This window comes from Vulpes vulpes, chromosome 14 (genome assembly GCF_048418805.1).
Source record: "Vulpes vulpes isolate BD-2025 chromosome 14, VulVul3, whole genome shotgun sequence".
In the NCBI taxonomy this organism is placed as follows: domain Eukaryota; kingdom Metazoa; phylum Chordata; class Mammalia; order Carnivora; family Canidae; genus Vulpes; species Vulpes vulpes.
This window is the reverse complement of record NC_132793.1, coordinates 117987864-118004225: the sequence shown is the minus strand read 5'-3', so window position 1 is coordinate 118004225 and position 16362 is coordinate 117987864. Positions and strand designations below refer to the sequence as shown.

The following is a 16362-nucleotide window of genomic DNA, read 5'->3' as shown; positions in this document are numbered from 1 at the left end:
CAATGGTTGTTTCTTGCAGAGGCAAATTATGCAAATCGGTACTTAGTGTTTCATAATCAATCAGGTCTTTGTTGGAAGTGTTGTGAGTGCCAGCAGAACAGAATTCCTATCATGGGGCGGGGGTGGAGGGGGGGCTTGCAAGTCAGACCACTGCTGTGACCAGCAAAGGACACTTGTGACCGCTTTGAACTCTCCCTACAGTTAAAAGGCAGTCATCCTTTGAGAAGAATTCCACCATTTTGTACCAGGGTTTTGTTTTACAGTTTATCTTGCTCTGGGTAATTTACAAAACACCCGGGAAGGAGCCACTCACAGGACTGTTCTGTGGGTGACACACGTAAACAAAGCTGTGCCTGCCGCCTGGGGTGGCAGATGGCAGCCGTGCTTCTGGAGCTCCCTTTGCGTCCAACCTGCCTCAAGTGCAGGACTTTCATGTCTTCTTGGACTCTTCCAAGTGCATGTGTATATTTTCAAACAATGTCGTTTCAGCTTCGCTCTGCGAAGAATAATTAATCTTTAATAATCCTTTGATTCTAGATCAAAAAACAAAGAACTAGAGAAATCTTAAAAGCCCTTGGGGGAAGAAAGGATGATGTGTTTCAGAGTTCCTGTTATTACTACAGCTGCGGTGCTCGTGTTGCCATCTAGTGGACAATGTGAAGTATGAGCTAACTGGAATTTTACCCTGCTCTTAGGTTTTGAAAGGGAGAATCAATACAGTTCAGAAACTGAATCATTATTGAGGAATGGCTTTGGGCTGGGCGTATGCCTGAGCAGCTTACATCAGATAGACGTGAAAATGTTTCACAAGATGGTAAGGTCTCCAAAAGAGATCTGCTTGCAGGAGGGGGCCTTAACCAGGCCTGGAAGTGGCAGAGAAGACTTTCAGGATGTGTCTCACTTGAGCAGAGGAGTTGAGGCAGAAGACTGGGATTGAGTGGGGGGGGGGGGGGGGGGTCGGCTTCGAATCTGGAGATGTCCACAGGGAGAGGGACCCCAGGCCTCAGGCTTAAATTGGGCCTGCTTTGTCGATAATGAGGAGTCCGTGTAAACTTTTAGTCAGGAAGTTGGTAGGGAGATTTGCTTTTTAGTTGAAAAACATTTTTGATTGCAAAGGTTATAACATACTAATTGTAGAAAAATGTTGAAGTATAAAAAGATGTTAAGAAAGCGAAATCTCCAAATCTCACCAGCCAGACAACCATCAGTATTTTGATGAGCAATCTGTTAGGTTCCTGTCTGTGTGTATACAGCTTTAGGTGCTGTTTCCCATCTTTTCTGTAAATGGATCAGGCAGCGTGTGCTTCAGGCAAGCTTGTTTCCCTCCCCATCACCCCCCAACAGTATGCTTGTGGGAAAACAAGCCATGTCAGCAGCTCATACTCACCCAGAGTACCTCACATGATCTTACAGGTGTGCAGGTTGGGATGTTTTTGGTTTTGTTTGGTCCCTCCTAATAAAACCTTTATGTGTAAGGACAGGTGACGTGAACATCTTTTTTTCCCCTGTCACATGCATCTGATTTAGAAACCACACTGCTTTTATGGTAGATGGGTTTGGAGAATTTCAGTGTCTTGATGAGTTGGGTAATTAGTCTTATTTAAATGTAGCCACTTAAAAGTGAACTCAATTTATGTTCACTTGATCTTAGCCAAAAGGCCAAGAAGCAATTGTACTCAATTTATGTTAAAAAAAAAAAAAAAAAAAAAGGAGTGAAGGAATCAGATGAATATCTGTAGTTTAGAATGCTGTTCAAATCACTTCCTCAAGAAGCCAGATCCTGACTGATCCTGGAGTATGGCCGTTAGCTTTGTGCTGTCCCATAGCTGTAGCCCGTGCCTTTAACCCAAATAACTCAGTTCGGCATTGGGAATTTTTTATTTCAAAATGTCCCATCTACACTCATGGTAAAAGCAAATCTCACAGACCTGCCATGCTCAGATGGGCTGGCAGAGTCATCTGTGTGGGTGGATTTGCAGAGACTACAAGCACACAGGCTCTTGGTTTGGGAGTCACAATCTCCCACTTCTTTTAAACCATTTACGTGGAAGGTATACCTCCATATCTTCTCATTTGCGAGTTGGGATTATAATGGAACCTATCCTATAGGGTCGCTAGAAGTAAATGAGATAATGGGTGCATGGCATTTACATTGGTGGCTGCCACATAGTATGCACTCAATAAAAGCTGGCAGTTAGCTCATGCTACTACTGTTTTTTTAGAAATAATGTTTACCACCCTTTCTTTGTAGTGAAGCCCAGGGAGATTAAGCAACTTGCTCAGAATTTCAGTTGGCAAAGGTTAAGAGTTTAGGGGAGTTTATAAAAGCACCTCTTTCTTCTCAGCCCAATTTTGGAACCACCTGAAAGAGAAATATAGGAGTCAGAACATGAAAAAGCCACATGGGAAACCTGGCTTTAGATTTATAGCCAAATACAGGGTAGCTTGGGTCAGAATATATCCTGTCTGTTGCCTGGCTGATGTGAACAGAGGAGAGAGCAAGGTGGAGCTGAACATGCTCATTCCTTACGATTCTCCAAATCATAAACCAGTTAACTTGCTCCTCCTCTCTCTGAGGCCAGGAGTATTGGTCCTGCTGCAGTCCCTGCACTTGAAGCCTGAGGAGTGGGGAATCAGAGTCTCCTTCAGCAGTGGGTGGTAAAGCAGAGGTCAGAACCCAAGAATTTCTGCCAACTCCCTGGATTTCTTACCCACCTCTTTTTTACCCAGCCCTGCACAGTCTTTTGCCCAGAGTCTGTTCCTTTGCCCATACCCTGCCTGAGCTGAAGATGGCTGTAGGAGAACTCAGATGTGGGGAAGGCAAGCACTCTGGGAGGTTGTCTTCGTTGTTCATTTAAGCCATGTTTTTGAGATAGTTTGATGATTTGATAATCAGAATGAACTGAGCACCATTGTACTGCTGGTCTTCCTGACCAGCCTGTCTCCTTGCTCATGTTTGTGGGCCTTCTCCTCCACATCTGGGTAGCTTTGCCGGCACCAAGCCTGCCATGCTGCGAAACACAAGGCACGGCAGTTGGCCTGGGAGGAGACAATGTGAGCCAGTGGAAACATTTTCTTTAGATAGATGACTATTCCTACTTTAGCATATAGATGACTTTTAAAATGAATACTATGTGTGGAAACCTTTCTTGCAGATCTTCCTGTATCCACTGTAGTCAAAAACATTTTTTTTAAAGATTTTATTTATTTATTTGACAGAGAGAGCAAGCAGGGGGAGCAGCAGAGGGAGAGGGAGAGGCAGGCTCTCTGCTGAGCAGGGAGCCCAATGTGGGGCTCCATCCCAGGACTCCAGGATCATGACCTGAGCCAAAGGCATACGCTCAACCAACTGAGCCACTCAGGTGCCCCCAAAAACACTTCTAAAATCAACATTGTACACAAATACTCTCACATAAAACCCAGCTTATATTGTGAAGAAAAACCTCAAACTTCATTAAGCTAAATATTTGTAGTCTTACTAGTCTTTTGACAGCATAATACAGGATAAGTAATTTCACTTTTGAGTCACACAGACCTGTGATCAGTTCCAGTTCTGCCTCTTGCATTGCCAGGTAGGATATAAGAATAAAGGATGAGCTTGACATTGCTCACTAGGACAGATGCTTCTCTTGGTTCCCAGTCATTCCCTTTATGGATATTATACTGGATGACCACAGTTGTGACCTGCCCACAATCTGTGCTTCAGCTTGAAGGTTGAGACCTCAGGCCTGATCCTTAGAATGCCTGGGCTCCATCCAGACTTCACTCCATGTGTCCCTAAACACATTATTTTTCTTGTCTCTGACTCCATTTTCTTACCCATAGGATAAGGCGTGATGGTGTTACCTATGATCATGCCTGGGAGAATTAGGTGAGCTCTGGGAATACTGCCTGGCACACCATCTCCTCTCAGTGAAGATTTTGTGGTTTTTGCTTTTTTGAAGGGGCATCAAACCTGGTAAATGGAACTTTAAGCAAAGATTGCAAGTACTTAGAAATAAAGTAGGTAGAGATTTTGCAATTTAGTTTTTGGTTCAAGTATGGATCATTACTAGTTTGAGAGCAGAAAATCTATACTTCCAAGTGACAAAGTATTTGGGGAAGAAAGTGCTAGGTGGGAGATTTTTAAAAATAGTGTTTTTATTAAGGGATATTTCAAATATACACTAAAGTAGACGGAATGGTATAAGGAACCCCCATGTACACACATGCTACATTTCCCAACTCATGACCCATCCTTCTTCATCTGATACTCCTTCTCTGCCATATTGTTCTGAAGCAAATCCCAAGTATCATATTTGACTTGTAAATTTTTCAGGATCTATCTCTAAAAGGTAAGAATTTTAAAAACAAAAATGTAAAAGTAATCATAATGCATACTATTATCACATCTAAGCAAAAATTCATTGTAGTTTCTTATTAAGTATTAAGTGGAGTCATTTTTTTTCTAACTGGTGAAATAACAGTACATAGTAGGCATTAGAGAACTTGAGTGAAAATAGAAAACACCAGCGTGTCCATTAGTTGAATGGTTCCAAGGGAGCCCGTGCAGGTTCAGTGTAGTCGGGGATTCCAGCCCTAGCTCTGTCGGCAATACCACCTCTCAAGAAAAATAACCTGTTTCAACAGGGTTGTTGTCAGAATTAAACAAAATGACCCGCTAAAAGTGACTGGTACAGTGCAGGTATTAAATAAATCTTGCCTTCCTTTCTTCTTTTCTCTTTTAGCTACAGTTCAATCCTTATTTTAAACTATAGTTTAGGTTGGAAATGAAGGACACATTTTGTAGAGTAAGTACAGCAGTGTAATAAAACCACAGCTCACAGCCATAAAGACTCTCCCATGGTGAGCTGACCGTCAGTCAGATGGACGATGATCAGCTTTGTGAGAGCAGGTCATCCCTCGTGAAGTGTGTTAGATCGCACATCTTCAGTAGATTTCACCTTCTGAACACACGCCACTGACTTTCCAGGAAAATTATTTGCACAGCTAGTGTGTTCCTCTTCCTTTGTTCACAGTTGTTGATGTTTAATTTTGTGATACCTTTGATACCTTTTTGATCCAACTCGCATGTCAGGAGTTATCAGATCTTGAAGCCATTTCTGTTCTGTTCTCAACCCCCACAAACTTTATTTTCCCCTCCTTTCCTCATCCAACATTTATTCACTACCGGAGATACAAAAACAAATAGGGCATAGATCTTGACCTCAAGGAACTCAACTGACATCTACAGATAAATGCTTCTAATGTTCTATGGAAAGTGCTGATGAGTATCTAGAAAATACTAAGGAAGATGTTAGGGAAGGCTTCGTGGAGGAGGTGACATTTAAGTGGAACCTGGAAGGATGCACAGGGCTTCTTCTGGTGGCATGGGGTTGAAATAAAGCTGTTCCAGGCAGAGGAAGAGCAATCAGGAAGGCACAGAGCTATGAAAATTATGGGTCCCTCATCTACTCGAGGCTGTGATGTGTCCCACAACATGGTTCGGCCCCTAGAAAACTCCCTGTTTTTAGCCCTTGCATTTTGTCATCCACTTGGTCCCACAGAGACTTTTCCAATGACCTCTTGCTTCTTCGCAGGACCTCTCCCTAACCTCCTCCCGCGTCATTCAGTGATACCAAAAAGAAATTGACACTAGTTGTAGATCTTTATGGGGCAATAAATCTTTCATTTTTCTCTGATTCCTTGTCAGACTTGACATTCCAGTGAATGGCCTTTCTCCTTTTAAGAGTAAGAGGCATTCTCTTTGGATTACACACATACAGGTGGTTCTTTTCAAGTTAGCACTGTGTGTGGAAGCATTCAAAATTTAAAGCATACAAATACTCAGCCTCTAAAACTTTGAAAACTTAAGGGCCATATCAGAATTGTATGAAATATAATATACTATCTTTAGCAGTTTATTCAAAAAATAGGACCAAGCACAACAGTAAACAGATCAGTTTGGCCAAGAATCTTTACAAAGATGATGGTGGTAGTCATGTGATTAAATTGCCAAATTGTTCATTATGAAGATAGCCCTATCATATAATGCTATTTGGGGCTTAAGGGTATCTATTTAGATAAATCAAAGACCTATTGAAATTTTTTTTCTTATTGATTTGTTGTGACTTTTTTGTGTGTATTTTAGGAGTCTAATAGAATTTCAAGGCTGCCGAATACCTACAGAAATTTTAATGCTCGTGTATTTCTTTTCATTTATACACTTGAAATATTTTGTTCATTATACTCATGTTAAGTATTGAGTTATTAACTCATGTTAAGTATTGAGTTAAGTATTGAGTTACTTAATGCTAAGTAATTACTTAGTATCTCTTAATTTATCAAGAATTCCATTTAATACTGAACAAGCTTTAGTTTGTTTTAATAAACTAATTTCATAGAAATTTGCCATCACAGAACACAAGAAATTGGGATCATATTTATTATACTTTAAGAGAAACCTCTTCTAATTATGTTTTTTGAGATGTCTGTGGGGCCTTCTTGCTCCTGGCACTCATCCCCTTGCACCATTCCATCCTGGTAGATTATAGCTAGCTAAAGGTAGGGGTAGAGGGCAATGAGGGATCCAGCCTATGTGTTAGATTCCTTTGGACTTGTTAAAAACTTTTTGTGGAAAGCTTTATGACTCCTAACAAAAAGCCTGTTAACCTACTTTGAATGTTTATGTCTCCCTACTACCCCTGCCCCCGCCCCAATGCATATGTTGAAGCCCTACATCCCAGTGTGATAGTGGTAGGAGGTGAGGCCTGTGGGAGGTGATTAGGTTGTGAATGAGATTAGCGCCCTTGTAAGAAGAGACATGAGAGAGGTAACACCTCTCCACCTTGTGGGATTGCAGCAAGAAGGCAGCTATTTGCAGACCAGGAAGAGGGCTCTCAACCACATCCCAGGAAATCTCCTGGCCCTTGATCTAGGACTTTCCAGTCTCCAGAACTGTGATACTGTATTGTCCTGTAAGCCACACAGGCTGTGGGATTTTGTTAACAGCAGCTTAAACTGAGACAAGGTGTATGAGTTTCTTCTTGCTGCTGTAACAAATTACCATAAGCCCAGTGGCTTAAAACAACAAAAATTTATTATCTTATGATTTTGTAGACAGAGGTCTTTCTTCCTAGGCTGAAATCCAGGTGTTGGCAGGACTGTGTTCTTTTCTGGGGAGACTGTAGAAAAGAATCTATTTCCTTCCCTTTCCTAATTTTTAGCAGCTGACCACGTTCCTTGGCTCTTCCCCTCTATCTTCAAAGCAGGCAGCATTAGATTGAGTCCTTCTCCCATTTCATGACACTCCCTCTGTCGCCGGCCTCCCTCTTCCATGTTTAAGGATGCTTGTGAAATTACAGGGCCTGCAGACCTGGAAAATTCAGGATAATCTCCCTTAAAATTTTATGATCAACCGACAAGCAACTGTAATTCCATCTGCTACATTAATTCTCCTTTAGTCTGTCACATAATACATCCACAGGTTCCAGGGATTACACCTTGGACATCTTTGGGGGAGAGAGTGGCATTACACTGCCTACAACAGTAAATGTAATCCTTTGGGGGTTATTTGGTACCCATTGTTTATTCAACATACAATGAAAGTTTTTGAGGCTCTGCTTTGCTCTAGAATCTGTGCCTGACGAGTTATGGGTAAGAGAAACAGCCTCTCACCTTCCAGGAGCTGGCCGTCTGGTATAGGGAAATCTGTCTAAAGCTAGTCATTGGGGGCAGCCCTGATGGCCAGCTGTTTGGCGCCTCCTTCAGCCTGGGGTATGATCCTGGAGACCCGGGATCAAGTCCCGTGTCAGGCTTCCTGCATGGAGCCTGCTTCTCTCTCTGCCTGTGTCTCTGCCTCTCTTTCTCTGTGTCTGTCATGAACAAATAAAATCTTAAATAAATAAATAAATAAATAAAGCTAGTCATTGTGGTCCCCTGAGGAAGGGTTGCTGAAATAGGTACATGTGCCACATTCTGTAGGTGATGAGGTCTGGCTGTGCCTGGGGATGCAGAGTTGGGAGGAAAAGAGCATCTTGAAAGAGGAGACGTTTGCGAAGGAGGGAGGTGGGTCTCCAGGGAAGGGGAGAGCCATCTGGGTGTGTGTGTAGGGGAGCCCTGGGACCTGGAGCCTGGTGGGGAGTGTGGCTACACGGGATCTTTAGAGCCAGACTGTGAAGGGCCTTGAGGGCTTTATGGGAGTTGGACTTGACCCCATTGTTTAGGCCTGGAGATGACTGCTGACAGAGCTACTTCCTTTGGCTGCAGCGTATTTTAAATCCAGAATCCACCACTGCCAAATGTACTAAAGCCATCCACTTGACTCCTGTGTACTGTTTACCTGGCCCCTTGTCAGTACGGCTTGGGGAAGAAGATAGAAACACTGAAAGTTTAAAACAGGAGAATAACAAATCAAATCTTATATGTGGTACAGTAAACACCTTGTTTGTACTTCCCTTAAATATTTTCCTCACTGTCTTAGAAATCAGATTGTATAATGCAGTTTAAGTGGAAAATAGGAATAAGGGTGTGAGGAAGGCAGCTATGTTGTCCAGGAAAACATGCTGAATTTGAACTCGGACTGTCCTGAGTTTACCGTTAAGCTCTGCCACGTGCTCTGTGTGTCTCAATTTGGATGAATCACTTAGCTTCTGTGAGGTTCACTTTCCCAAACTGGTTAACATTGGAGAGCAGTGCTGCCCGTGCTCACAACAGGGCCCTGGGGGAGAGAACGAGGTTGTGTGAGTGAGTGTACCTCACGAGGCCAGGGATGTCAGGCAGACTCTAAACCCTTGTTTGTTACCTGGTAAATAAGTGAATTTAAGGCCATACTTCATTTTTAGTTTGATTCCTGCTCTTCAGGTGCCTGAAGGTACTTTTCTGAACCATATTTATTATTTATCTAGAATTTGTGGAAAATTTAACGGAACCCTTATTGACTTATCTCCAGACAAACGCTGAATGCTTCCCTTGTGATAAATACTGTCTTTGTACTTAGACATAGACTGGTTCCACAGATACTTAGTGACCACCCCTGGATCCTATGTTGTGCTTAGAACTTTGGGGAAGCAGCCCCGCCTGTGCCCACATGGTTCATCGTCCCACTGACAGAGAAGCCAGAAGACGTGGCCATGTGTAATTTAGTGCCATGTGAGTGGTATACAAGTGCTTTCAAGTTGAGAGCAAAGTGAAACTTAGCCTGACCTGGCCTTGACAGAAAAACTTTCATGGAAAAGATGAAAGTTCAGAGGACCCTTCGAGGCTGGGGTTATATATGTTTGGAATAAGTACAAAGAACATTAGGCAGAAGCTAGTGTAAGCAGTGGTCAAAGGACAGAGCTGGCCACTGGTTTAATCAATCATTCTTTCCTTCTGGAAACACTTTTGTCTTTGTCAACCATGGTTGTAGTTTTATTCCTACCTCTTTTTATTTTATTTTACTAATTTTTTTTTTAAAGATTTTATTTCTTTATTCATGATAGTCACACAGAGAGAGACAGAGAGGCAGAGACACAGGCAGAGGGAGAAGCAGGCTCCATGCAGGAGCCTGACATGGGATTCGATCCCAGGTCTCCAGGATTGTGCCCCGGGCCAAAGGCAGGCGCCAAACCGCTGCGCCGCCCAGGGATCATCCCTTATTTTACTAATTTTGTAATCCCTATCTCCACATGTAGTACCTGACACATGGGAGGTGCTACTGAGTGGGGTTTTATTATACTAGATACCAGCGGTCACAAATACAGTCCTTTGTACCTTTGTGTTTGTTCATCTGTGGAAGTTGGCCATTGGGAAGATGGAGGTTTGCTGTGTAGGGATCTGTCATTGCCCCTGAAGCTTTTAACTGCTGCTCTGTGGAGCCCTGTCTATAAACTTGACATCTTCAGCCTTAGAATCCATCCTCAGAACACTCTCAAGGAGGACTATCTATCTATAAAATTTTAGTTATGACACTTGAAAGGAATTTGTCTTTACTGAGCACATGCTATATAGTTACTAGACATGCATTATCTCATATAATCTTGAAGTTCCATAGAGATCATCTCTTCCTAACGTTTTAGATCCTATCACAACACTTACGGGAAGAAGGAACTGTCAGTGAGAGACCAAAGCCCAGGAATTTGGGAGTTAACCAACTAGTTAATGATGACAGATGACCCTTGAACAACATGGATTTGAATTGCATGGGTCTACATACACGTGGATTTTATTATGTTAAATGCAGTACAGTCCTGTAAATGGATTTTGTCTTCCTTATGATTTTCTTAGTAACATTTTTTTTTCTCTAGCTTGCTTTATTACGAGAATACAGTATATAATACATATACAAAATACGTGTTAACTGCTTAGGTTATTGGTAAGGCTTCCAGTCAATAGGGTAATAAAGTTTTTGGGGAGTCAAAAGTTATATAAGGAATTTTCTACTGGTAGGGGGAGTTGGTGCCCATCACTCCCACATTGTTGAAGGCTCAACTATATATGAGAAGCCCAAACCAAAGTTGCCCAGTTTGTAGCTTCAAAATTTGTCTACAACCTGTATTCTATCCTCTATTAATTTAAAATTTATTGCAGGTAAGTGTAACATGCCTATCTATATAAATTATTTGCTTTCTTTTAATTCTAGATTTCGCACATTGGCAAACTGAGAGATTTTCTTCTGGAGCACAGGAAAGATTATATTAATGCTTATAGGTAAGTGCATACTTTTTACCATGGCTTTGGTAACTGAGTTCTTTCCCATACCTATATTCCTTTTGAGCCTTTTGTCCTTACTTTTTACTTGCCCACCCAGAGTTGTAGAGGGGAGGGTCAGTTTAGTGGTGTTTTCTGCAGAGCAGAAAGGAGCTCATGTATCCTGGGTAGGCTCTGCTATCCTGCACACCCTTGAGGTCACGATATCCCCACAGCATAATCTAATATGCTGATGCCCCCCACGTTTGTATCTCTACATGTACTGTATACGTTGTGAAACACATAGACGTGAATAAGACACAGTTTCTCAGTATGTGCTTATTGAACAAGTGATAGGATGATGCAGGTCATATAAATGTGCATGACAAGAACTCTTAATCTAGAGAGAGTTTGGTTTGGATGCTTTTTCAAAAGACAGAAAGCATTTTGATGGAGACTTCTAGAATAGTTTCCAGAATAAGACTCCAGCTCTCAACAGATACAGGAGCATTACAGGGAAATCTCTTGTCGCCTGGGCTTTCTGGACCTTCATTTGCACCTGGTGATGGTGCAGCCCGTCTACCGTAGGACTCAGCCTCAAGGGTACTGTGTGAATTAATGAGAAGGTTGGGTGGGATATATGAAATGTCATCATAGGCAACTTTATACTTCTAAGTGTATTTCATTTGTATAATTTTGGAATGTAGTAAAATTATTACTCTTAGTGCATACTGCCAAGATGACCTTATTTTTGAGTTCTCAGTTAAATTAATAGCTCAACACTAGATGGCAGTGTAAATTTCATTTCCAGAGGTGTGTATGTATCAAGGACTAATTTTATGGTTCATGAAAATGGAAGCTATAGTCATTTTGAAAAACTTAAACAAAATTGGCATAAACCTCTCTGTCCAGTTCCTTCCTTGAGTAACTGACAACTTAGGTTACACCAGTGGTTGTAGAGGCCTTTCCTGGAAATCCATGGTTAACTTCCCTTTGCCTTGAAAAGGTATCCAACAAGGCAAGTGTGTTAAAGGTCGGTTTGATTCAAGCCACCCCACTCCCTCGTTATCCACTTGTGAGCCTGAGAAAGTCCTTAATCTGTAAAACCGATGTCTTCTCCAAACCAGGGGTTTAACAGTGTCCACCTTGGCTGCCTGTTTCTGTACAGCCTGTGAACTAAGAATAGTTTTTACATTTTGAAATGGCTGGGGGAAAAGGGTAAGATTTTACTACATTTGAAAATTACATGAAATTCACATTTGAGTGTCCATAAATAAATTTTATTGGAATACCACCAAACCCTTTCATTGACATATTATCTCTGGCTGCTTTTGTACTACAGCAGCAGAATTAAATGATTGTGACAGACTACATGGCCTGCAAAGTCTAATGTATTTACTATTTGGCCCTTTTCAAAAAAAGCTTATAGAGTTCTGCTCTAAACAGAAGGGTTGATAATCCCTCACCAGCTAGTTGAGAGATTCACATAAGACAGTGAATTTCCATGCATTTGTAAGATTATTTTATAAGGGTGCTGTTCTGTAACTTTGCAGTAGTTTTAAACTTTTGATTATAATAGTGATATGAAGGCATTTACTTCTCGGCTCCCATACACTGTGTGTCTATGTTCCCAGACCACTCTGAGTCCTCTTCCTGATGTCACCCAGTATAGCTGGCATCTGGCCCAGGGCTTCCTCTTTCCCAGGTACCTGCAGCAGACATTCAGACTGACATTTGGGGTCTCCGAGGACTGGTGCTGCTCTACCATTTAGCTGGTCATGTGTCTTTTTGAGCATCAGATAGAGCTTTAGCTCCTGAGGCTTTCTTAGTCTTGACAGCTCTATTACCTTGTTATGGAAACTCAGTGTCCTATTCTTTAAAGCTATTCATTGCCAACTCATGCATTCTGAGTTCCACTCCTGCCCCTGTTAATGGTCCCTTTGACAGAGCGTGAGTTTGCGGGGGGCAGTCACACCTAAGTTCAGCCCTACTTCTGCCAGGTATTAGTCATGTCAGTGTCTAGAGCTCACTTCACATCTCATGCTTGTTTTCTTTTTTATACAATGTGGATGATGCCCTTATGAGGATTAGATGAGATGTGTTCAAGTTCCTAACACAGAGAAGTCCCTTGCTATGAAGAGTAACTGGACTGGAACCCCATGTGATCTGTGATGAAGTTATAGGGGTGGGCAGTTAAAAACTCACCTCTCCTTCCTGCCAGAGAGAGGTGGGAGGGAGGTGGGGGAGAAAGAGAGAACGAGAGAGAGAAAGAGAAAGAGAGAGAGAGAGATGGGATGATGCAGGGTTAAGTCAACATGATGGAGATGAACGAGTTATCAGCTTGCTCACTGATAAAATCTAGGGTGGCAGAGCTTAGGTCTGAGAGTGAGCCGCCTTATTGAAAGCTCCTGAATTAGACAGACTCACTCAGCCATTATACCCACTGAATGGTTGCAGTCCCTGGAGCATGGAGAGCCAGGGGCAGGCCCGTATACAGCATATGAGAGAGAAGAAGATCCCAGGGCTTCTGCTTTCTGTAAGCAAGCAGATTCCAGAGAGGAGAGAGAGCAAATAGCCATGGCTGGGTGCATGTGCATGTCCATGTCTGTGCCTGGTTCCTCTGCCAGCTTCCTGATCGGAAAAGGCGCCCTTCTCCCATGGGAGGGGGCTGGGGCAGGCACTTAGGGTGACACTAGGGAAGCTGATTGACACAGAAACACCCTAAGTGACTGGCATTCTCTCTGGATGGAGGATGGCTGCCCTTACTGGCCCTCATCAAGTCCCCCCAATCCCTTCCTAGACGGTGGTGGACAGTCTGCAGCCTGCCTTTACACCACCCCTGCCCCCAGTGTGCTATGCTGGCCATGGCCAGAACATTTTGGGTGGAATATGAACGTGGAATTGAAAGAAAAATTGCCTTCAGACTCATAAAGCTTTGTTAGTTTGACATAATTAGGAAGCTGTAATTTTTTCCATAATGTAGAGCTCAGACTTTATTGACCCATTTCATTCTTTTTTTTTTTTTTTTAGTAATGACATTTTACTAGAGCAGAACAGCATGCAATGGAGGTAGCCTCTGGCTGGATGTCTTGAATGATTTTAATTAAAAATAATGTCTCCACTTCTGGTAGATGTACCTTTTCTGCAATGTCTTGGCAACAAAACAATACTACTTGGGAGGAAAACTTCTTTGGTTTCTGTTTTTACTAATAGAATAACTATACTGTCAATTTCCAGCTTAAAAGGTTAATGTATAATGTTCCTAAAGGAACATCACCTTTTAATTGAGTGATCAGTTTTATCAAATTAACCTTTAGACCTTTTCAGTTTCACTGAGCTGAGTTTCCATTAAATCAAAATCTAGAGTAGGAGGATGTTAATCTAATGTTCTTGGAATTGGTCATTTGTAGGTCCATTCTGCCCACAGGGTGTATGTTCACTCAGAAGTGAGTACCCTTCTTGTTGATGTGTCCCTGACCCCTCTGGCCTCCCTTTCTGATGAGACTGGTTCTATGAGGAAGGAGTACAAGGCTGGAGCCCCCACTCCTCCCTGCTCTCCCTCCCATGCTCTGATGGGAGGAGGGATGGAGCACACACCTTTTGGAGGGCACATTCTGTTAGCATTACCAGCATTACCATGTTTGGCCAAACTAGTTCAGCAAACAATATGCTGGGGAGTGTTGGGATAGCAAACCACTTGTCTCCCGTCCAAGTTCTCCTGAGGGTGGGGCCATCTATTTCTGAGAACCCCAGGGGCTTCCTTCTGTCCTTCCCAGCTCTCCCCCAGAAAATGAGCAGCTGGATTTGGGGAGTGGGGAGGTGCCAGGGAGAAGAGGGGACCTACCTGGTAGCTGGGATGGAGAACTCACAGCTAACTCCTCCCTTTCTCTTGGGAGGGGCCTGCCATCAGGATGGATGCAGTGGCTTTTCCAGGGAAGGCTCAGGAAGAGCTTTGCAAGGGTGCCTACAGGTCTCGGGAGTGGGCTGAAATTGAGGGGGGAGGGGCCTCCTAAGGAGCATAGTTGCAGCCATGTATCAAGCCTGCTCTGCAGTCAGCCTCATGGATTGAGTCAGACTATTCAAAAAGTATTTGATTATGATGTACTGATTTATCAGCCTTGCAGATCCTAAGCATTGCTCTTGATGGGGACACAGCAGTGAACAGACAAAAGTCCTTGCCTTTGTGGAACTTACATTTTTGTGGGGGAAGACAGACAAAGAAAAAGTAAACTATGTGGAATGTTAGAGTTAGGTAAGGGCGAGGAGGAGGGGAAAGTGGCTAGAACATGTCAGAAAAGAGTTCTATAAAGGTAGGTTAGGGAAGGCCTCCTTAAGAAGGGGACACTTGGTAATCACCTAAAGGAAGTAAGGGATCAGTTTATGTAGATATCTGGGGGAAGAACAGTCCAGAAGAGGGCAGCCAGCAAGTATAAAGATCCTGATGTAGAAGCATGTCTAGAACATCACAGGAGCAGGCAAGACGACAGAGGGATTGGGGTGTAAGTGATGATGAGCTCAGAGAGACAGCAGGAGCCAGATCTTGTAGGTCATCTTAAAGATCTTGTCAATTTTGCAAGAACCTTGGCTTTTATTGCTAGGTGGGTCTTGTACAGAGTAGGAAGAGTGATAGGACATGACTGAGTCTGTGACAGGGTCAATACAGCTGGTATGTTAGGATAGGCTGCAGCAGCAGACACTCTGGGAAGCTATCGTTAAGTCCAGGTGAGGGATGTCAGTGCCATGACCAGAGACGTAACAGTGAAGAAATATTCTGAAGATAGAGCCAAAGAGATTTGTTAATGGATTAGACGGGAGCTGGGAGAGAAAAGCAGGGAAGGGGAGGATGTGAGGTGTGAGGCCTGAGCAGCTGGGAGGAACGGGAGTGCTGTCCTCATGGATGGAGAGGCCTGTAGCAGGTGCAGGTTTGAGGAGAGCAGGCCCAGGGCTCAGTGTGGGGGTGTATTCCTCAAGGTGAGTCTGACGTCTAGCTGGAAGTGTTGGGTAGACAGTTGGATATTCAGGTCTCAAATTCCAGGAGAGGTTCAGGCTGAGATAAAGTTTGAGACTTATAAGCATAAGGCTGGTATTTGTGCTGCTGAAGCTAGGAGACCAGACTGCCTCACCCAGCGAGCAGTGTTGACAGCAGAAATTCAGGGACCAAGCTATTAACTGACCATCTTTAAGTGTTCAGGGGGCTAAGAGGTGTCAACAAAAAGCCTGAACATGAGCAGTGAATGAAGTTGGAGGAAATCAGGAGAGTGGAGTCATTGAGGGCAGAGGAGGAACACAAGGCCAGGAGTGGAAGCCATCCACTCCATCTAGTGTGTTTAGAGTGACTGGGTAAGGGCTCAGCCAGTGTGGGGGCCCCGGATGTCCCTGGGAGTAAGGATGGTGGTGGAGTGAGGAGAGTGAAGCCTGTTTGGATTGGTCAGGAAAATGGAGAGTGGGATGCAAACTTGACAAGAGTCTTACCCAAATGAAGGGAGAGATTAGCAGTAGCTGGTAGGAGACATGGAGTTGAGAGGTTTGATTTTGTTTTGAGTTGAGAGAAATGACACCATGTTTGTTGGGAAAGATCCAGTAGACAGGGAAAAAAATGCTATTAGTAACGAGTACAAGCAGTGCTCACTATGTGCCGGCACTCTGGGCACCGCGTACATACCGCCCTCCTTTAAAGGTGGATGGCACAGGGGAGGGAAGTAGCATTGCGGGGCC

At 43.3% G+C, this 16362-nt stretch overlaps 1 protein-coding gene across 4 annotated transcripts in view; it reads left to right on the top strand.

Moving 5' to 3' along the window:
- The window catches only part of STX18 (syntaxin 18), a 120525-nt gene that overhangs the window by 62319 nt on the left and 41844 nt on the right, over positions 1 to 16362 (top strand). For all 4 annotated transcript variants that reach the window (XM_025998240.2, XM_025998250.2, XM_072737789.1 and 1 more), the window contains one exon: positions 10601 to 10668. In XM_025998240.2, coding sequence (XP_025854025.1) covers positions 10601 to 10668 — 68 coding nt within the window. The remainder of the gene's footprint in view (positions 1 to 10600; positions 10669 to 16362) is intronic.